This window comes from Drosophila arizonae, chromosome X, assembly GCF_054131065.1.
Source record: "Drosophila arizonae isolate 15081-1271.41 chromosome X, UAZ_ARI_1.0, whole genome shotgun sequence".
NCBI lineage: Eukaryota > Metazoa > Arthropoda > Insecta > Diptera > Drosophilidae > Drosophila > Drosophila arizonae.
Genome location: NC_142927.1, coordinates 19,468,287 through 19,490,374, shown reverse-complemented (window position 1 = coordinate 19,490,374; position 22,088 = coordinate 19,468,287). Strand labels below are relative to the sequence as shown.

The 22,088-nt window shown below is 42.4% G+C and overlaps 1 protein-coding gene and 1 long non-coding RNA gene across 16 annotated transcripts in view; both read right to left on the bottom strand.

Annotated features, from left to right (window-relative positions):
- The window catches only part of LOC108619667 (uncharacterized protein CG43867), a 155,157-nt gene that overhangs the window by 15,589 nt on the left and 117,480 nt on the right, over window positions 1-22,088 (bottom strand). For 13 of the 15 annotated variants that reach the window (XM_089474907.1, XM_089474910.1, XM_089474909.1 and 10 more), the window contains one exon: window positions 17,032-17,094. In XM_089474907.1, the coding sequence (XP_089331033.1) occupies window positions 17,032-17,094 (63 nt within the window). Of the gene's footprint in view, window positions 1-5,076; window positions 5,702-11,167; window positions 13,488-17,031; window positions 17,095-22,088 lie in introns of those variants that run through there. The other 2 variants (XM_018016367.2, XM_018016368.2) reach the window with 2 other exon arrangements.
- Window positions 21,079-21,591, bottom strand: LOC149267990 (uncharacterized). Its single transcript, XR_016271171.1, has 2 exons — window positions 21,337-21,591; window positions 21,079-21,283 (listed from the first exon to the last, which is right to left on the bottom strand). It is a non-coding gene; the product is annotated as an uncharacterized LOC149267990 (long non-coding RNA).

The following is a 22,088-nucleotide window of genomic DNA, read 5'->3' as shown; positions in this document are numbered from 1 at the left end:
GCTGGGGGTGCTTTGATAGAGTACGAGCTGGCATAGTGCGTCCCTCTGCGGTGGCTCAGTTGCGGGGCATGCGAAATATGTGCGGGCAGGGCGACTCTATTCACATTTAAATTGCTGTCATAGCACATGATTAATTAATTTGTAATGAGCGCTAATATAGACGCTAGATGGCGCCTCACTACGGCTCAGCTACACTCGGGATCAAAATGGTACGTACACAGTTCTAGTTAAAAGTCCCAAAAGAAATCCATTTACACATTTGAGTGCGTCTGAAGTGCAGCATCAAACTGGATTAGGAGCTGTAGCTGCAAGGCGAATCGATTCACTTTGGATTGAATAATGCAAGTTGGATATTGTTTAAGGGGATTTTGCTTGATAATTGAATAAAAGTCTTGTGTTATACATTGTAGATGAGCATAAATGCATTACTTAGATATACTAGATAAATGAGATCCGAGCTGAAATCTCACTTTTTACTTCAAGTTTATTAGCCATCAATTCGTGTCCTTGGTAAATTGTCCAACTACCCATGAAATGTTACCCTTATCTAGTCAAGACTCTTGAGTAATGAGCAAATACTTCTTCTTAGTAATAAGCATAATCGTATAGATATCGTATATTATATTACACTTGCTTCCTATGTCTCTTCTTGCTATTATTCTGTATCCGATATTAGATGAATACTTGGGAATACTTGGGCATTAGATTACAACACGCTCTTTACTTATATATCTATGTGTATATTACTTAGTTCGTCTCCCTCTTTCATTATCCCGTCTCTTTTCTTTCTTATTCCCTCTATTACCCTGTTTTTTCCTTCTGTTTCCACTTGTTCCTTCCTTTTCCCTCTCTCTCATGTGTTTTTTTCCTCTGTCGATTAATTGACTCTGCTTGACAGCAAATCCTAGCTTATTTGTTTATCTGGGCAGCTGTTTAGACATTACTTGAGATGAGCTGCATTAGGCGTTCGCTATCTCTATTACTTTCTCGCTCTCTCTGGCTCACCATCTCCCGCTCTCTCTCCTTCTTTTTTTTTTTTTTGAGCTAGAAATGTGTCACTTTATTGTGTGTACAAATTGATGGCGCCGTTTGGCAATTTGTGAATACATCTCACACAAATGTGCCGCAACATGTTGAGTTCTGTTAAGAGCTCTCTCCCTCTGGGGGGCTGGGCAATCCACTTTGCTTTCGCTGCACATCATCTTTGGGCATCTTACACATGCATGTCTATGTGCCCCTCTTTTATTTGCGTTTCTTGTGTCGCTTTGACTTCTTGAGTAAACAGCCGCCGACAACCCCCGCACAGCCGACAGCAAATAGCAGCATGCTGCACGCTGCACGCTCCACGCTCCACTCTGGGCACTCCCCTTGCTTCTTGTCATGCCACATTTTCGACGTTTAATTTCGAGTCATGATTCCATTGTTATTTATAGTCAACAAAGTGGCAGAAGCAAAAGCAGAAGCAGAAGCAGCAGCAGCAGCAGCAATGGGAGCAACGGGAGCGGGAGCCACTCTAGACAACACTCCATAAAATATTGTTGACTCCCTTTTTCCCAGTCCCGCACAGCGCTCAGCTGGGGCATCTCTTTGCCCCCAAACCAGCGTTGGCACGCGACGCATCGTCGCTGAGTCTGGGGCTGTTGCTGCCACAACAGCCGCTGTTGCTGCCACTTAGCTGCTGCAGGCTGCAGCTTCCGTTGCGTCTTTAAACGTTGCCGTAGATTCGTAGAAATTTTAATTTAATACAAGTTTAGAGCAGATCTGAGCAGCAGCAGCGTCGCATCTATTCATTTGTTTTGCTGCTGCTGCTGCTGCTGTTGCAGCTCCTTGTGGCAGTGTTGCCGCCGCTGTCGCCACTGTCTGCCTGATGATTTTTCCATTACAGTCAATGTCAATATTTGCTGCATGTTTTGGCAGCTTTGAAATTGAAAATGTGCTTGTTGCAAATTACTTGCGACGTGGCTGCGGCTGCTGCTGTGGCTGCCACGCAACTCTATTTTCAACCAGCCACGCCCCCGCACGCCTTGGCACCTTCCTGTCTCTCTCGTCGCGTCGTCGGCGCGTCTCATGCTTGCAACAATTAAAAATCTCACGGACGTTGCCACGGTCGCCATCTGTAATTGTGGTAGCTGCTGCTCCTGACGGCTGCCTGCCACATTCTCTTCTGCTGCTGCTTGCTTCCATCACAAGTGGCACTCGTCAGTCGAGTGTTGCGCCTGCCGCGTCGCTACTCTTGACGTGTGTCATTTTGAGCAGAGTGCTGCATACTTTGGGGCGCATTTAAAATTAAATACCGTCTTAAATCGCATTTAAATTTCATTTAACAAATTTTTCCATTTTTCTCCATTATTTTCGTGCATTCAACCATCATTATCATTGTTAATGCGAGATTATTACGAGAATCAGAGTGAGTTCTGATATAGAATATGATTTCCACTAACAGTATCATTGTACATCATTGTCATTGTCATTGTCATTTTCATTGTCATTGTCATTTTCATTGTCATTGTCATTGACATTGTCATTGTCATTGTCATTGTCATTGTCATTGTCATTGTCATTGTCATTGTCATTGTCATTGTCATCATCATTATGATTACCATTATTGTCATATTAAAGCCAAAATGAGTACAGATAAGATCGATTCGATTGTCTTCTTATACGTTCCATACACACAATCGATTAGCTTATGATCGTAAATTGTTCGATGCATCTCAAGTGATTTAGCAGCAGCCGACTCGACGGCTGGCACGCCTGTTCAGACGCCCATTTATAATCAGCTTAACTTAATCAGTTTTCAGCGAGTCTAAAAGGAGTCTAAAAAGAAGAAGGAACCGAGACCGAGCGGAATTTGCAGGGGAAAAAAACTTTGCTGCGCCTTTTGCCAGACAATAAACTAAAACAAAAGTTTCGCTGCTGATAAAAGTTTTGAACACTCCCCATTCCACAGGACGGCCCTGCTAGCCGCATATTCATTTCAGGACTGCATGAAGCTGGCAAGTTGGCTTTAAAGTGTGTTGGCTAATGCTCGGAACTTGGCAGGCAGACATCGGCTGGGAATACGCTTTGCATTTCAGATTTGCCAACTCGATAGTATCTTAAGAAGGCGATGTCTGAAGTACACTCAGCTCAAGTATCTTCGGGCACATTGTTGAGCGTCAAAAGGCAAACAATGTGCCCGGCTGAGAGCAGTGGCCGGGGAAGGGGCATTGTGTCTGGCGGGGAGGTCGCCCTCTTCAGCTGGCCACCAAACACAGAAATGCCGACAAATGCGCGACAAAAAAATATATAAATATATATATATACATATATATGTATATATACATAGAACCCATGAAAAGTGGACAAGTAACGGGAAAATGACGGGAAAAATGCTTTTCAATAATTTTTCTCTTTCGAACGGACGCGCCTTCTCTGTCGTTTGGCGCCCCAAAGTCTGTGGCAGCTGCGCCAACTGCTTCTGACAGTGGGTGGCATGCGCCACGCCTCGATTGACAGCCTCTTTTCTGGCGGTGGTGCGAGCGCGCTGTTTTTACGCTCGAGTGGTGCAGCAGTTGTCGCACTGTTCACTGAAATTACAACTGAAGACGCGCTGCAGCCACTTCCACTGATCGAGCAGGAGCAGCAAATACAATGAGCTGTCCCCAGGGAGTTGGGGAGTTGCGCTCGGCCCCGCCCATTTTTAATTAGGCGGGGAAACCCCACAAGCTGCACAAAGCACAGCGTCTGGCCGAACGCCAGCTCCGCTTCAAAGTGCACTTTGTTTTCCCTTTTACTCAACTTCAATTTTTTGTTGCTTTTGTTTTTGTTTTTTAACTTTAAAAAAAGGGCTTTTGTGCAAATGTTGCCTGGGCAAATGACAAAAGTGCATTCAAGTGTAAATCTGAGAGCAGGAGCGACTGGGCGAGCGAGTGGAAAGGTTAGCTAGTGTGATAGCTCTGTCTTGCAACCGAGAGAATTCTTGAAACATTAAACAGCTTTAAGTGGCGCCATCTGTCGATGGGAATCGGCTTTAAACTAAAGTCGAGCAAATTTTGGAGAATTTTGATTAATTCATATCAAATTTAATCTTAAATAAATCGGGAGAAGCTCGAGAAAATGCATGAAACGAATTCCTCAATTTACAAGTCTGGACCAACTATTTATATTTTTTTCCTAAAGTGCTCCTCGACAACTGTCATTTGTCTCTAATTATAGCTATGAGCTGTATACATCTTCATTTCAGTTTTGAACACAACTTTCAATTGTAAAGGGCAACTTTTTGATCAGAACTCATAAACGTGACCTTTTCGATGTCGCTAACCAATTAAGCGTGAAGCGACAAGCCCCATTCCTTCCCTCGCCCAAAAATGACAATAACAACAAAGACAACTTCATTCAAAGTCGCCTTGGAGAAGCTCAGCGATGCGTTCGACGTTGTGTAAAAACTTGTGCAACAAACAAACACATAGACAGACAAACACACATACACAGACACACAACATTCAAGACAGACAGACGAAAAGTTGTAAGCAATTAAAAGCATTTTTCCCTTTTCATTTGCTCTTGTTCTTTTTTTTTGTATTTTCCCTTTCTTGTTTTTTCTACTTGCACTTGACAAGTTTCTTGATTCCAACTTCTTTGTCTCTGCTGCTCATAAATATTAGATTTTTATGGTATAGCACTAAAAGAGACCTCAGACCAGAGATCGCGATTTTAAAGAGTCGCCCCTCAAGCTAAAGCAGGTCGCAAAAGCTGAGCTTTTGAACACCTTTTTTGGTGAAAAACAGCTCACTTCATTCGTCAGCTGATCTTAAGGAACATTTCAGACGCAAATCGAAGTTAATTTCAGCCTTATGAGATGTCTCTAAACAGACCAACGCACAGCCGACTTGCCTCGATATAAACTAAGCAGATTCATACAGATGAACAATAGTATATAGCAAAAATAACTAGAGCGGTCTGCTGTAATAAGTCCCTTTTTTCCCATTATGAGCATAAAATAGCTAAGTATACAGGAATACATTTGGGTGTACCTAAACATAATTTGATATTTATTATAACGTCGTGATATAATTTTGACTAAATCTTACGTACATTTCGGGCATATTGTGCGTTTGCCCAGTTGCAGGAAAACAGTTGCCATTTTCTATGATTTTCTCATACACTTTTCACGTGATTCGAGTAGTTTTGGTGCTTGGTAGTCGTAGAACACAAACAAAAACAACAACAAAACAAAATGCACACGCGAATGACGAATCTTATTAGATCAGAGGTTCATTGGCTTAATGTGCCATAAGGGTTGGGGGTTGTTTTATCCAGCTGGCGTTACGTCGCACGATAATAATAATTCGCGTGGCCAAACTATTTGGTGGGTAAACCGGTTTGGTGGTGGGCGGAGAGAAGGGTAGGCGGTCGCCGATCGCGAGTTCTGTTGCTGCTGCTGCTGCAACTGTTGAGGGTTGTTTATTATAGGCTACCCTTTCTGCCAGGGTTTCACAAAAGCACTGCAAAACTGTTTCTTATTTGCAAGAAATATTCAAAAAAAAAAAAAAGCGAAATTAAACTATATTTAAATTCAACAATTAACAAACACTGGAGCGAAACACTTGCGATGCAACAACCATCAACGCCGCGATTCGGACAGTTCAACAATGAGTACCGTTAGAAACGCTATAAACGCCGTCCAGCGACCCGCACGAGTCGAGCAACTGTGAAGCACTGAACCAACCGGCTGCCAGGCCAAAAGCAGCCACCAAGCAAGCCAGCAGGCGGCAAGTACCCAGTGCGAGTGCGAGTGCGAGGGAAATTTTCGCGTGTGGAGGTGGGAAATTCGTTTGCTATGCTTGGGTGTATGTATATATATTTATCTGTGTGTATGTGTGTGTTTGTATAAATCGTGTGTGAGTCGAGAGACAGCTGAGCGAGGGAAGTTTTAGCGAAACGAACCATTTACCAAGTGCGTAGTGTGTGTGTGTGCGTGCTTTATTTTTGGGGAGGTAATTCATCTCGCAATATATGTCATATATCACACACACACACATAAATATATGCCAAGTAGCGCATAAATAAATAAATAAATAAATAATAAGCACATACTATCCTATAGACCAACTGAAACATCAATATAAAACGAGGGAAATTTGTAAATCAATGGGTTATCAGTTATCGGCCTGGCTCTCGATGCGTCTAGTTTGTTGGCCCTGCTTCCGATTTTAATGGTCTGTGGGGCACATAGCTCAAATGGAATTTATGGCCAAGGAATGCGTAATTCAGCACCCTTACCTGCCATACCCCCCTCCATCCCCCTTGGATGGTTTCATGCCAAATGACTCACGCAGAAATGACATAACTAACGCTAGCTCTGGAAGCCTTTAAAGGACATCCCTTAAAGCGCATCTGAACTGCTTTATAGTAATAATAATATAATAGCTAATATTTATAGATAATTCTCTCAAATAGACACCATCGATCGAGAGAATCCCTATGCTACACGGGGTATCCGAGAATTGAGCAGTTTGTGGCTTCCTTGGCTTCCACTGGTGTCAATGACATTCGCCAAGTTTTGGAGCGATGCTCCTTGAGCGGCTGAGCACGAGAGCAGACCAAACATCAGTCACTCTGCCATCCTTCCGGCCAAAAGTGCGTGTCATGTGCGAAACAGAATCAAATAGACTGATGCGTGGCAGCAGGAGGAAAATGTGAAGTCACGGGTGGTACGGGTGGTACGGGTGGTACGGGTGGTGCGGGTGGTGGCTTAGATGCATGTCAGTTGTCAGATTATGTGTCGGAACAACATTGAGAACAGCAGCTCCACCGCACAATTTATCTCACTCGCTCCCGCTCCTCCCCTTCCTCACCCTCTCACACAGTCTCTCTCTCCCACTTCACTAGAGAAGTTTGCCGTTAGCCAAATATTGTGGCTCCCTTAAAGCTGGCTCCGAGCATAAAATATATGCATGTCCATCTCCATGTAGCATGTGCCACTGGAAGCTCTTTAGCTGATTGTTTGCGGTTGGTGTCAACAATTTGCCTGATTAAAAAACAACAAAACAGTAGCCGGCTGGCTGGCTGATGCTGCTGTGGCTGTTGCTGCTGCTGCTGCTGCTGCTGCTGCTGGGCGCCATATGAGCTGCGAGATGACTCAGTTTCATTGTCGTCCTCGACATCCATCAGAGCGCCAGCCAGCATGAAGATTATTGGCTAGACGCGTCCAACAACAAACAACAAACAACAGCAGCAGCAGCAACACAGCAGAACAACAACAGAAACCATAAAAACAAAGTCAACGTGGGCATAATAAATGTTTAAGCAGTCGAAATTGCAATACACTAATATTTCATATTAATTTATTGCATGCATGTAATGCAGAAATTTTAACATATTAATATAGTAGGATTCATATATAAATTTAATGCTCATTTTAAAAACTTGCAAGTTTTAGATAATACAATATCTAAAATGTATAAGAGGTCAATGAGCTCTTGAATTTTTAGTATAAAACTTGAAAGAAATTGAAGTATGCAATGCATATAATAAATTCCAATTTATATATATTTAGGGTGCGGCATTTCTATCCTTTGAATACGATGCATATTCGCCAGTTCACAAGTTTTCCACTCAAATGGAAAAGCCAATGAAAACGGCACTTGGAAAAAGGGTATTGAGACAAGTCAAAGCACATCCTCTGCATGAGCATCTAAGTGTGATACGCCCCGACTAGACTGGCTGGCAGCCAAAATTGCAGGCTACCCCTAGGGCTAAGGCTTGCGTCGCGCTGCTGCTACTCCTGCTGTTGCCTCTACCGGCCTCTACCGCTGCTCCTGCTGCTCCTGCTGCTGTGGCGCAGCTGCTGACGTGCAGTTGCTTTCCAATAACTAACTGCTTAAATTCATATTTGGCTATGGAATAACGCATCTTGGCCATAACTCAGAAGCGGGCTGCATCTAAGTATCTGCCAGAGCGCCGCGGCACATCATTCACATGCGGCAACTGTTGCATGGAGCGCTATGGGGCGCTATTTTTAAATGCATATTAATGCAGAGCGGAGCCAACAAAGCGCACTGTGGCGCGCCAAATGATGTCGTCGTCGGCTCGCTGATGACTTTTAAATAAAGAAAAAACCAGCAACAAAAAGTCCACTTAAATCGAGAGAGACAGAGACAGCCCAAGTAAAAGAGAGACAGAGAGAGAGAGAGAGAGAGAGAGAGAGAGAGACAAAATGCAACGCATAAAACGTATTACATTTTTCAAATGTGCAACAGCCGCGGCAGCGCAGTCCCAACTGCGAGTGGGCGGCCGCTGCGGAGGCGGCTTCAAGCGAAAGTGGCGCCGCCAGCATTGCCGATGTCTCTGTCGACGTCAGCGCCAGCGCCAACGTCAACGTCAACATCAACCTCAACGTCAACGTCAACGTCATCGTCTGCACTGCACTCTGATGACGGATGCATGCATCATTAATTCAACTGAAGCAACAATAAACAACAACAGCAAAAAGAGGCAAACACCAACGCGCTTGGCTTTTCTCTTTATTCTATGAACTTTTGTGCATAATCATTGTGAAGAAAAAACAAAACGAGAACGGGAAATTGAATGGATCAATGTCGCCCATGAATACCCTAGAGCCCTAGAGACATTAACAAATAAGTTTAATCTTTACCACATAATGTAAATTCTATACGATGAGCATATTGCTAGAAGAATTGCTATTTTTTTTATATATATATATATACATGTGTATATATTTATATATATTCATATATTAAATTGATCCCAATTAGCTTTAAGTTTATGTTGTTTATGAATATTTCATTAAAAATACATGTATTTACATATAATTCTCATAGTCCATATATTTTTCAATATATCATATTCATAAAGTCTTCTTTCTCTTTAAGCAATCATATACATGTTTATATAAATTCATATAATAAATGTATGTATTCATTCATTATTCTTGTATTTAATATATAATTTATAGCACAAGGGGATTATGATAGTTAATAGTATTTATTTGCCAAATTATTTACCATTGGTATATTTATAATAATTTTAATGCAAAGTATTATATACATATATACAGGTATATATATATATATTCATATATAATTTAATCATTAATATTATTATTATTATATTTCTATATATTTTTTTTGGGTCTTAGACAATTATATAACATTTTTATTTATATATTTTTTATTATTCTTATATTTCCTACTCGCGTCATATTGCCTGCGTTTGTCAAACCTCCTCAGACATGGATAGGGCAACTGAAAGCCAAGTTCGACTGCATTAGTGAGTCGACTCAAGTCGATTCGAGTCGAACGGCAAATGCAATCAGCGATTGGCCCACATAGCAGGAAGAGGCAGCAGCAGCAGCAGCTCAGTAAGAGACGGTGCCAAGCATAACTCGCACTCGCATAACTGTAACTGCATGTAGCTGTCCGTCTGTCCCTGTCCCTGTCTTTGGCTCTGGCTCTGTCTCTGCCTGTGTCTCAGTCTCAGTCTCAGTCTAATCATCTGTTCGCTTTGTTTACTAAGAGATAAATGGCCACTGTTTTGAAGTGAGGCCAATTGTGTGGAGAGATGGGGATGTGGAGAGACGAAGAGATTTGTTGTTACGGGGGAGAGCGGTGGAGAGATATGGCGAGTGAGTGAGCGAGATAGAGAGCATGTGGTGAGAGCTGCACTTGGAGGCATCTCTAGAGATTGGCACGTGTCCAAGCAGCGAATGCAACTGGAAAGCGGCTGCATTCAATCGTCAGGCAGAGGCAATCAATCAACGCGCAGCAACTGGCTGCCGTTGCCGTTGCTGTTGCTGTTGCTGATGCTGTTGTGGCGCCCACGTTGAACGCTAATTGATTTTGCAGTGTTTGTGCCACACAAGCAGCTGGGGCAGCAGGGCGGGGTGGGGCAGGACAGGGGGTGCTGCAATAACAAAGCAAGAGATGACGACGCACAGATAAGTGGCTAAATAATTGAAAAATCCCATCAACAGATTGACCCAATTCCCTCTCCCCCTGCCCAGCGAAAAGGTTAAAAGTTCAAATAGAAAATGCGAAATTTTTAATTGAATTTCATTAGCAGGCAAATAGAAGAAGTTGAGTGGCGCTGAAGGGGGTGAAAGGGGTGAAAGGGGCACACCATTGGAGGCAAGTCATAAATTATGCGCCTCACGGCTGAGCGATTTTGAAATGCGACATAAATTTCGATATATATAGATATATAGAGAGAGAGAGGGAGAGAGAGGAGATATATACATTTTGAAGAGATATATGGCAGGCAGCTCTAATTTTAGGCAACTCATATGTAAGATTCATAAAATTAATATAAATTTGTTATGCGGTTTTCTTCACAGAAAGAAAGAGAGAGAGAGAGAGGGAGAAAGCAGGAGGGCCGAACAGCAGTGCTGCATGTCAGTTTATGCAACGCATAGGTAGTCGCAGTCAGGTGGGCGGATGTTGCCCAATCGAGTTCTAGACATGCTCAAAGCAGAGCATCAAGAATTTTGAATATGTTTCGAAAGTCATTTGGTTTTAGGATCTGCGCTAATTATAGCTGATCCGATGGGACACACTCTTCTTCTTCTATGTACATAATAATATAGCTAAATTATTGATATAATTATTGGGTGTAGATTGAAATATATAAGCGATAGTTGATGAACTGTGACAATCTTGATCGGAGGAAAATATATGTATGTTTAAATGAAATTTACGTACAGTATTACCTGTCTAGTATAAACACATACAACTAGTGGAAAGCACTACCCAGATAACTCAACAATAATCAATTCAAGTTAAGCTTAGAATGATATATTATTGAAATTCAAGATTCCTGGTAATTACAGTATTACCTCCCTAACTGTTAACTGAATAATATTCAAATAAAGTTTAGGTAAGTAGATACAATTTAGGATTTTGAGCTCAAAGATCTACAGTATTACACCCCCGCTAATATGAGCAGATATAACTGGTTTTCACTTCTCTCCTTGCAGCAAAATATTCAATTAAAGTTGATCTAGATGTGTTGAAATGCAATATAAGATGAGTTATACAATATGTTCACATAACTCAACAATATGCCTTCAATTTATGTTTTTGCATACATATGTATTTAGAGATTTTAAGTTGACGGTTTCACTCAGAGCTCCAGTTGTATAGAGATGCCTGTAAATCGAGTCGCTTACCTTCTTTCTATAGTTATCCATTCATAAAACTGGTTCGTTGCACGTTTTGAAGTCTTTTAATCGTTGTTGTTGTTGTTGCTGTTGTTATTGTTTTTATTGTGTTATTCGTTGGTTGCCAAAGCGGGTGGGCGGAAGGTTGGGGGCTTGGCTAACTGGATGCTGCAGCTAGTGGAGCTGCCGCTGGACACATTTTCTTTGTTTGTGGCGGCAGCAAACGCAACACCGGCGACGCTTTGCAGCCACGCGGCGGCAGAGCAACATTTTATGACACAGCTCAGCCTATGGGTTAATAGCGAATTCGCCGTAGTTGTAACTGTAATTTCAATTGTAGTTGCAGCTCGAGTAGTTGCAATTGCAGTTGCTGTTGCAGTTTCTGTTGCTGTTGTTATTGTGGCGCTTGTTGCAGATGTAGCGGCATTCGAGTCTGGCAATGCCCGAAAGCGATGAGCGCTGCTGCTGGCAACGCTGAGAGCAACAGCAGCAGCAGCAGCAGCGGCAGCAGCTAGCGTGTAAGCGACAGACAGGCAGACAGTTCCGCTTTGCCTTTGCCTTAGCCTTAGCCTTTGCCTTTGTTGTTGTTGTTGTTGTTATTGTTGTTGTTGCTTCTTCGTTGTTCGTTTCTTATTGTAATTAATTCTCTATTATCAGCCTATGTATGTTTGTGTTGTTGTAAATGGACGTTTCCTGCGTATGTGTGTCTATTTTGATATGTTTGCGTGTGTTTGAGATGCGTTCGTTCGTTGTTGCTGTTGTTGTTGCTATTGTTGTTGCTGTCCTTTATCCCAGCTCTGCGCTCGCTGCTCTCCTGTGCCCCAATTATTTGTCGTGTTTATCTTCTTTTTTATAGTTTATGCACAATTTACATTTACGTTTTTTTTATTGTTGTCTCCTTTGCTATGTGCTGCTCTTCCTATTTGCTTCGTTTTTCGCCTTTATGATTATTTTCATTTTCGCTTTGTAGCTCCGCCAGTCAGCTGTCTGTCATTGACATGTGCGCGCGCTCTCACGACGTCCAGCAGGCGCGCTCTCTTCCTGCATTCGCTCTGGCTGCTCTCCCCCTCTCTCTGGCTGCCTCTCTCTCTCTCTCACACTTTCTTGGCCTCGCGCGCCAATACACAGCGTAGGGTGGCACTCACTCGCTCGCACGCACACACCAGCACACACACGCACGCACATGCACGTTGTAGATGTGAATGGCCGCTTTGTGTGTGTGTGAGTGTCTGTGTGTGTGTGCTTGTGTATATTTTTGCGCAATGCAAAATTTGGCCTATAATTTACAACATTTAGCACATTTGGCTGTCATCGCTCACACACACATGCACTCACTTATATACACACATATGCATGTATGCATTTATCAATGTTAAGTTGTATTTTCGATTTTATTGAACACTTTTCACTCACTTCAGCCAAATGCTATAGATATGAATTTTTGCTCTTTGGTTTTGTTAATTCTTTTTTTTTGCCTTGGAGTTGCCACTCAGTTATGAATAGTTATGTATTTGGGCCGTTTGTTGCCACCCCGCGCGCCTTTTGCTATGCACCAAATATTTCTCACTTCGTTTTTTCCTATTTTTTTTGTTATACAGCCGCCGTTTCGGTTGATATTGTTGTTGTTGTAGTTGATATTGTTGTTGCAATTGCCGCTGCTTGTTAATGCGCCTTGTGGCAGTCACTTGTGTAAAATTGTTTAAACAAATGGAACGGAAAATAATAAAACACAGCCTGTGCAGCAGCGTCGGAGCAGCTACAAGTCTTCTTTTGCACAACTTTTGCGCTGTGCTCTTTGTTACGCTGCTTTAGTGGGCCGCATGCTTTAGAGCATTCGTTCTCATTCTCATGCTCGGTCTCGTTCTCGTTCTCGTTCTTGCTCACGTTTACGTTCACGTTCTCTCAGTCAGTCAGTCAGTCAGCTTTTTTTTCGGTGGTTGTTTCACTTTTGGCTTTCTTTTGATTCCTGACGACGCCTCCGTTGATGCCCGCTCACCGCCTCACCACTCTCCTTCCCTCCTGCTCTCCACGCTCGATAGGCTGCACTGTGCTGCCCTCTGCATACAGCTGGCAACTACAAAGTCGCTGCTGAAAGGATAAACTCTCGCTGCAGTCGCTCGACAAAATGTTGCTTGATTGCAGTCATAAAAAACAATTACACACACACACACACACGCACACACACACAACTGCCACTCTCGCTCGCAGTGCGCTCTCTTCTCTGCCAGTTGCTCTCTCTCTCTCTTTCTCTTTCTCTCTCTCTGTGGCAGCTGCTGTCAAACTTGAGGCGAAGCCACCACCAAAATTACGCTTACAGTTTGAGCGGCACTGTGCGGCTGCACTGTTTGACATGCAATTTGCGTTTTTGTTTTGTTTGCCATACGCACGCACGCGCGCGCCATTCATTGTGTTTTGGTCGCAACGCCCGCGTTGTTCAACACTGTCCAATGTGTGCCATGTGCGCCTACGCGTATGCAGCGCAAATCGAAGCAACTTTAAATGCATTTTAAAGACTGCCACCACCCCCGGCCCCAACACCTGCACATCCCTACATACCTGCTGCCTGCTGCCTGCCGCACACTCACTCAAGGGCAAGTGTCTAATTGCCCCGCGTTGGGGCATATTCAAGCATGTGTTATGCTAATATGCTCGCTTGCCAATGCATAATTTATTTCGATGCATACGACAAAAGGTGCGAGAAGAAGGCGGAAGTGGACGAGAATGGAGGGTGAGGGGAGATATTTGAGTTGAGGTATTGCAAAGTGAAACATGTTGCATTTCTTTTGATAGGACTGAGAGAATTGTATGGCTAAGAGCTAAGAGGTTGAATTGCTATAACTAGAACTATCGTGTATAATTGATAGAAGATGAGTTTTAATACATAAGTCTTCAAAAAGGTTGAGTATTATACTTAATTTAGTTAAATTGGAGAGCCCCTCCCTTAATAGCAAGTTGAACTCGGACAGAGAGTTCCAAATGGAGTCACATGAAGAGAGGAGCTGAGAAGTAAGCTAAGCTATTAGCTTAGAATAGTTTGGCTTACTTTAAGTAAAATTATCTTAGATGAGTTTCAGAGAACGGCTCTTGAAATAAAAGTCCTTAAATGGTTGAAGCATTATACTAAATTTAATTAAATTTGGGAACCCCTCCCATAATAGCAAGTTGAACTCGGACATAGAGTTCCTAATGGAGTAACATGAAGAGATGAGGATATGCTTGAGACGCTTGAAGATAAAACATGGTCATTTTACTTAGATAGGGCTAAGAGTAAGGTAAGCTCTTAGCTTAGAATCAGTTTGGATTACTTCAAGTAAAATTTTCTTAGATGAGCTTCAGAGCAAGACTCCTTGAAATAAAAGTCCTTAAATGGTTGAAGTACTACACTAAATTTAATTAAATTTGTGAGCCCTTGCCTTTATAACAAATTGCACCTGGAAATGGAATTCCGAATAGAGTAGAATGAAGATAGAGAGAAGAGATGTTGATTGAGGAATTTGAAACTGGATCATGATGCGATTGTTCGGATGGGCAGGGTTAAGAGCTTAGAATCACTTTGGATTATTTAAAGTGAAATTTTGTTAGACTCTTAAAATAGAAGTCTCCGTATATTATTTATGAGTACTATACTAAATTGGATTCAATTTAAGAACCCTCTCCTCAATTTTGCCGACTTCCTAATACTCCTATAAAAAAAACATAGAATATTAAATTAACTGGAAGACTTGATGCTCCCCGCGCTCTTTGGGGGAATACATATATGGCTATCAATATATAGTAATATCAAATACTTATTTCCGCGTCTTCAATAGAATGCAGACCGAGACGAGCACTCGAGGAAGCCAATATACTCACTCCCATCCCACTCAGCGAGCGAGCATAAAAAGCTCGTTAGTCGCGAGTCATGGCTAATAGTTCGTAATGAGAGTGAGGCCATGGCTAATTGAAGCATAAGTAAGCAGGCTGTTAGCGCGTTGTTCGGGCCGCGGCTTAAACGGTTCTGACAGCCTGTTAAAGCCTGTCGCAGCGAAGGGTTGCAACCCCTTTTGGCTTTAACAGCAGCCGGAATCAGGGCTATGCGGTTGTGCCCCAACCATCAGCAGCAGCCACGGCCAGCCGGTGCTAGTTAACATCCACGTGTTTGCTCATGAATTTAATCTCGGCGCAAACAAAGTAACAAGAATTCAATTTGTCACAGTGGTTGGCAAGCGATAACGGCGAGGCTATAGCCAAAGCCAAGCCTGCGGACGAGGGTGGGGGTGGAGTGTGTTTGGTCTTCCGACAGGGTTCGCTTTGGCCAGGTTGAGCCAGCCGTAAACGACAGATAAACCTGCCCTGGAACTTGGAAAATATTTGCATTTCGCCTGCTCTTTGACGAGTGCTTCGGGGAGTGGGCGGGACGGGTGCTGGGGACATTGCGTAGGTAAAGCCAAAAGCCCCTCGAGACTTGTTAGTGCAAACAATGCGCATTTGATATTGAAAACGCGTCGAGCTGAGCTCGCACTCGCATTCATTTGGGGTAGTTTTCTGAGACTGAGAGCTGGGCGGGGGGTTGTAGGGGGTGTGTGCGTGTGTGTGTGCCATGGGGAGATGCTTGCCAAAGCTCAGCAACACATGCAACAACACGAACTTCAATGAAATGCCAAAGCCAGAGCGTAAGGGAGAGGGGTGTGTGGGGGGGGGGCTGGGCTAGGGAACAGCGCACGCAGCGCTGCATTAATGTGAATTTCCGGTTTCCGGAGCGGAAGTCGATTTATGTATTGTCCGAGCCGCGTCTGCGGGACAGTTGGCGCCAACGTTTTGTTGCTTGGCTTGTTGTCCGGCATTGTGTTTGGTCGGTTCGTTTGGGTTTCGTTGGTTCCTTGTTTGCCCGCATGTGACAAAAGTTTGTGGCGTTGTCTGTCCGCGGGCCAGCGCCTCCCTTTGGCCCGCTCCCCCCGACGAAAACAAGCTGCAGCCAGCTAAAACACGCACAGCCCAATAAAGAAGCTGAAGCTCGACTCTGAGATACCCTGTTACGTGCAATACAACAGAATTTGAGTCTGCATGGTGACATCTTTGAAAAAAAGTCGTTAATCTGCCAACGGTGACTCTTAAACTGTGTTTGCTTAGCAGCAACTCGAAATGTGTGCGAAATTATGAAACAAAGTTGGCAGTTTATAGTTTAAGAAGCTTTAGTTGTCATTTTACAGCACTGTGACTTTAAAACTGTTACTCTTCAGTGACCTTAAAACTGTATGCGAGTGGGTCAGAAGTGAGTAAATAGCATATGCATAATTTATCAGCTGCACTTTCAAAGCTCTTGAGCAGTATGAAAACAAAACTGTAATAGAGTGACTCTAAAACTGTAAATCTCAACACTGTTAGCTATAGAGAAAACACGTTTAAGGGCAGCGATTCCTTTCATGAAGTTAATCATCTGTAACTAATTTGATTGCTGCGATCCCGAAATTACCAAACTAAAACTGTAACTCTAAAACTGTAAAAGACAAAGAAAATAGACCTTACGAACAACCATGTGCAAGACCTGCCCATATATGGATGCACATACGAGTATCGATAGAAAATCACAATGAATAGAGGCAGCCAATATACCCGACAATTGCCAGTAGCACAGCACAGGGTATCACAGCAGCTGTGACCCTCGGCTAGGATGGTCGCATTGTCATGTAAATGCTTTAAACTTGCCTCTAATGAGGCACGGCTGCTGATGCTGCTGTTGCTGCTGTCTGGTGTCTGTTGCCTGTTCTCTGTTGCCTGGATGTTGTCTAGTCTAGGATGCTACCCTTGTTTTAATATCCACCTCCCCCCATCCCCTTTTGTGTAGACGACTGGGTGTGGGCGCTTTGCCCACTGTCAGTCATTTAATGACTTACCTTATCTTCAGCTTCCTCGGCGCGCTCTTCCGCTTCGATGACGCGTTGTTCCAGCTCCGTTAACTGCAAAAGAAAGTGAAAATTAGATGAGTGAGATAGGAAAATATACTTAGAGAGAGAAAGAGAGTGATGAATAGCGAGAGAGAGAGAGAGGAATAGCGAGAGAGAGAGAGAGTTAGGAAGATAGCGCAAATGTTCTTTTAATCATTTAAAGGGCGCAAATCATGTGTAAACCATCGACTGACAGACTGATATATAATATAAACGTCGTGAGAGCCACAGTGGATCCTCGGTTAACGAATGCCTCGAATAAGTTTCGCTTAATGAACAATGCTTCGCATAACGACCAACAAAATATTGTAAACATTCATTCTATGCAAATACACATTAAATATATTGCTATCCATTTTTTTTTTTTATTTTTTTTATTTTTTTAAGTTGCAAAATTTTGTATAATACTATTTTGCCCCTAGAGGCTGCACTTAATGCAAATAGTTAACTGTTACCCTTCCCCACGGATCAATCGAATATCAAATTAGTTAATCGAAAAATATTCAATCTTTAGCATCTTTAGAACTAGGATAAACAAGTTTTCTTAAATAAATTACTGTCGACTCCATTGGTAAAGAGACTTTGAAGTAAATAAGGCTTTATTTTCAACGCTTCAAATATTATAAAGTCTGCCAAATAGGTGTTTGGCAGAAATTTGACTTGTTTTCGTGAGAGCTTTAGCTAACAAAAAAAAAAGGAGCTTTGTAGTAAATTCTATTAAGAATAGTTGTAAAACTCTTTATTTCAAAACCTTTTAACTTCTGTTAAACTACAAGTTGAGAGTGATTGGAATATTCATAAGTTAAGCACAGTAAATAGTTTAACTTGATAAACAATCTCAAGAAATGCAACGGAAATTGGCAAAAGCTTTTTCAAGAAAACTTGTAAGAGCTAAGACAATATATATGAAACGTATCAGGTATCCTTTACAAATTGCATAAGGTCTCAGTTAAGAGCAACGCATAAATTCTCACCATTACTTTTCATATTATCAATTTATATAAATTTCGTTTACATAAATTTACCGCATTCCTTATCATTTCATGCACAATCCTTTTGCAAAAGCTTCGGTTAAAGCTTTACAAAGCAAATCTAAGCTTAGCATAGGCAACGACCAGCTGCAGCACAGACACAAACCAGCAACGAATTTCCCATTAATTGCTGTGTTGAATTTGTAGAGTCAACTGTGTTGGGTTGCTGTAATCACTCAACAGATGGCGCCATGCATGCTGCCCATGCCCTTTCTCGTCGGCTCAGTTGCCCTCCTGCCCTGCTGCACATCACATCAATCAATCAATCAAGCAATCAATCAATCATAGCAAATGACAGACGATTTGCGGTTAGTAAGGATAATGCGTGAGCTAATACAATTCATGGCGAATGCTTATGGAAGACTGCAAAGTAGGGCGAAGAGGGCTAAGAGGGGGATGGGATACCGGAGCTGGTCATGCCCCATATTGAGTTGATGGCGCCCAAATGTCTGCCAATATTATATATGTACACGTCCGGGCGGGGCGGCTCTGTCGTTGGCGTGTGCCACACCTTGGCCGCCCAAAGGCCACTTGAGCAGGAAGGCTGGAAGGGTGAGGGCCGACGCGACGCGACGCTTCGGTCGAGGGCTGGCAAACACTTGTCAAAGGCGGCCGCGCGCTGCTTCGGGCTCTGCTTCGACTAGGCGGAAATGCTAATCTCGCACTTTTAACTGCTCAATGGTTTGCCATTAACGGGGCCATAACGGATATACGCCAGCAAACAGCCCCTCAAGCACCAACTTTAACAAACAACCCCACAACTCCAACTCCAACTCCAGCCCCTCCCACTGGCGGCTGCTCTTGTGGGTGTGTTTCTGGTGGCGTGGCACTCGTGGAATTCCATCAATTAATCACTCGAGTGGCCCGCGAGCGCCATCAGCGTTAAAGACTTGATTCCGTCATATAGAGAGAGCAGAGCTTAGCTTTGAGCGTGCACCCATCCACACCGCCCCACCCCCCACCACCCACTCGCACTCCCTTCGTCTCACCAGTCAAATTTGAATGCTTTGAGTGCATTAATTTCCGCTTTTTATGGCATTTAAGTGGCCATTGAGATGAGGCCGCCATTGATTGATGGATCCGCACACAAAAATATGAAGCATCTCCCGATGAATAGAGAGCATAAACACAACAGCACAGGAGGCGTGGCAGGCACCGGAAGTCGTCAGCGAGTTTGAGTTTGACTTTGGCAAGGTTTACGTCTCAGGCGAGGGCCCCTAACGCAATTTAATAGCTGATTAAGCCAGCTAATGGCCATAACTTGATAACGCCAAATGGCATAGATTAACGTCCTAAGCAGGGCACAGAAATAGCTCAGATTTTGAATGGATGTGGGAGTCTGGGATATTCCCTTAAAATTGGATAATAAACCAAATTCGATTTTGCAAAAAGAAAAAGGCATACAAATTCGTTCTTCACTTTTACTGCAGAGTAAAGGAGAAGGAAGGCCTAACCACTCTACGTCTCTGTTTAACTTTATGAGGGATATGAGGATGAGGACTCATATGATTATATTAGTAATAATATAGAATAGGTACAACTGTTTCATTCACAGATGATAAGTTTGTCATGCCAAAAGTAGTGCATCTAGGCAAGTCCATTGACAGCTCTATTAAACACTCTTACAAAGTAGACACATATAATAATCTGATGATACATTGTATTATCATAGCCATTCAGTCACTTTTGTCAGTTTCCCAACTAAATGTCTGTGACTCACTCTCCGAGAAAAAAAAAAAAACTTGCATCGCTTTTTCAATGAGTTCGTTCGATTAGATCAGAGAATGTGAAGATAGTTTCTATTAAGTTTTGGTATTATTCACTCCCTTACTCAGTCAATCGTAACTCTTCTCAAAAGTTGTTCGTGCAAAGCGCGTCACACGAATAGATCAACGAAAAGCAGACTCCTGCTCAGAGCGAGCAGGATCACTTCGAATGACTTCGCCTACAGAGCCCAAGCAAACGGACAACTATTGCTCACAAGTTATATACATGTATATGAGCAGAGACCATAACGATTATAATTTTTAAAGTAAAAACTAAGAATTACTTTTTGGGTTATTAAAAAAAAAAAAAAAAATTTTAAGTCTTAAAATTAATTTATTTATTTTTGTATATAATTTTGATTGAAAAAAGAAAATTAAAAAAAAATGATTATTAATTTTTTGTATGTCTGGAAATTAATTTAATTAAAAAATAACTTACACATAATTTTTATTTTTATTTATTTTTTTTTTATTAATTTTTATTTTTTTGTAAAAATCAAATCATACCTTTTATTTTCAATTGTTACTATGAGAATTAAAAATAAAACTCATGACTTGAAATATCTTTTGAAGCAATGCATTGCTACAGCGCAGTGTAGACAGATTCTATATAGGCCTATATATATGATTTACGCATTAATACCTTTCAGTTCATATTTTTAAAGACTCATAACCTGACTTAACTCTCTAGAGAGCTTCGGGAATTCCTAAATAAACAAAGGCTTCAGTTGCCACTGCTCAATTCTTAAGTTTGTCTTCATTTGATATTAATTGTAATCTTCAATAAATAAATAAACTAACTTACTCAATATACATATATATAGGAATAATTGTTAGCTTTTTAAGTTAGTCTTAATTTTAGAATAATTAATCTAATCCAAAAAAAAAAAAAAAAAAAAAAAAAAAAAAAATGAAAAATAAACTTACTTAATAATTGTATTCTTCTTATTTAATTAATAATAATAATATATAATAAAATATAATAATAATAATAATATATATAGGCATCATTAATGATGTTTCGTAATTGTTGCTGAAATCAAAAAATTACGAAGCCTTTAATGTCCTTAATTAATTATCCTAGGTAGATTCAGCTTAGGTTCCGCCAACAGAAATTTACGAGAAACAGTTTTAAGTTTATCGCTAATAATTGAAAAACCTTTTTTTAGTTTATTTTAATATAGACAATAATTAAGATAACTTTATTCGGTTTACATATATAAATAAGAATATGACTTTATTTATATAGACGATGATTCAGATAGCTTTATTAAGGTTATATGTATTACATATTGTGATATAGCGAAGAGTCCAGAGTAGCCAGCGCCTAGAGCTTTGCTGCAGCTGCCCGACGACATCCTTCGCAAAGAATTAGTTGATTAAGTATACGCCCTGTGTGCTCGGCTGTAGATTAGAGTATAGTAGAACATAGTAGAACGTCAAACAGTTTAGAGTACCATTAGCTTGCGCCAAATGGCCTGGCGACTCGGCTCATACTCAATGCTGGGCAAAGCATTGCGAGGCACCGGAATCGGCTGCAGCTGCTCCTCGGGAGCTGCCTCAATCACAATCTCCACGGTGAGCGTGGCTGCCACGTTTTGGGCCCTAACCGGTGGCTCGGGCTCCTGCCAGTTGCAGCAAGGGAAAATGCGACTCAAGATATTCCGCCACATTGCGTCGTCGAGAGCTGGTGTGCGACTGGCCAGATGAGACCGCGCTGGGCCGCCAAGTCAACTCGGTGCCCAACTGCAGATCGCCGAAGAACAGCTGCCACTTAGCCAGCTCGTGCCAGTCTCTGTCGCCAGCAGACGTCGCCGAATCGATTGCCCGGCTATAAAGCACTCGCGCAGACTGCATGCGCCGCACAGTTGCAGCAGAACTCTGGCAAGATGTGCACCGGCCTGACCAAGTACTTCAGCTGCATTCAAGCGGCCGAGGAGCGCGAGGATCGCAATCGCCGCCCGGCCGAGAACGACTACAGGCATAACACGCAACAGGTGATGGCTCTCAGCCAACTGAGCGCTGCTGAGGCCATGGCCCAGCGGCGCCGCTCCGCTTGGCCCATGCAGCTGTCAGCTGCCACAGCTACCACAGCTACCATAGCTGGGCCATTGAGCAGCAGGAGGCAGCGCGAGCTGCAGCGGGCGCGATGCAATTCATACACGGCCATGGAGCGACACGATCAGATCCTGGAAGAGATTGGCGAGCA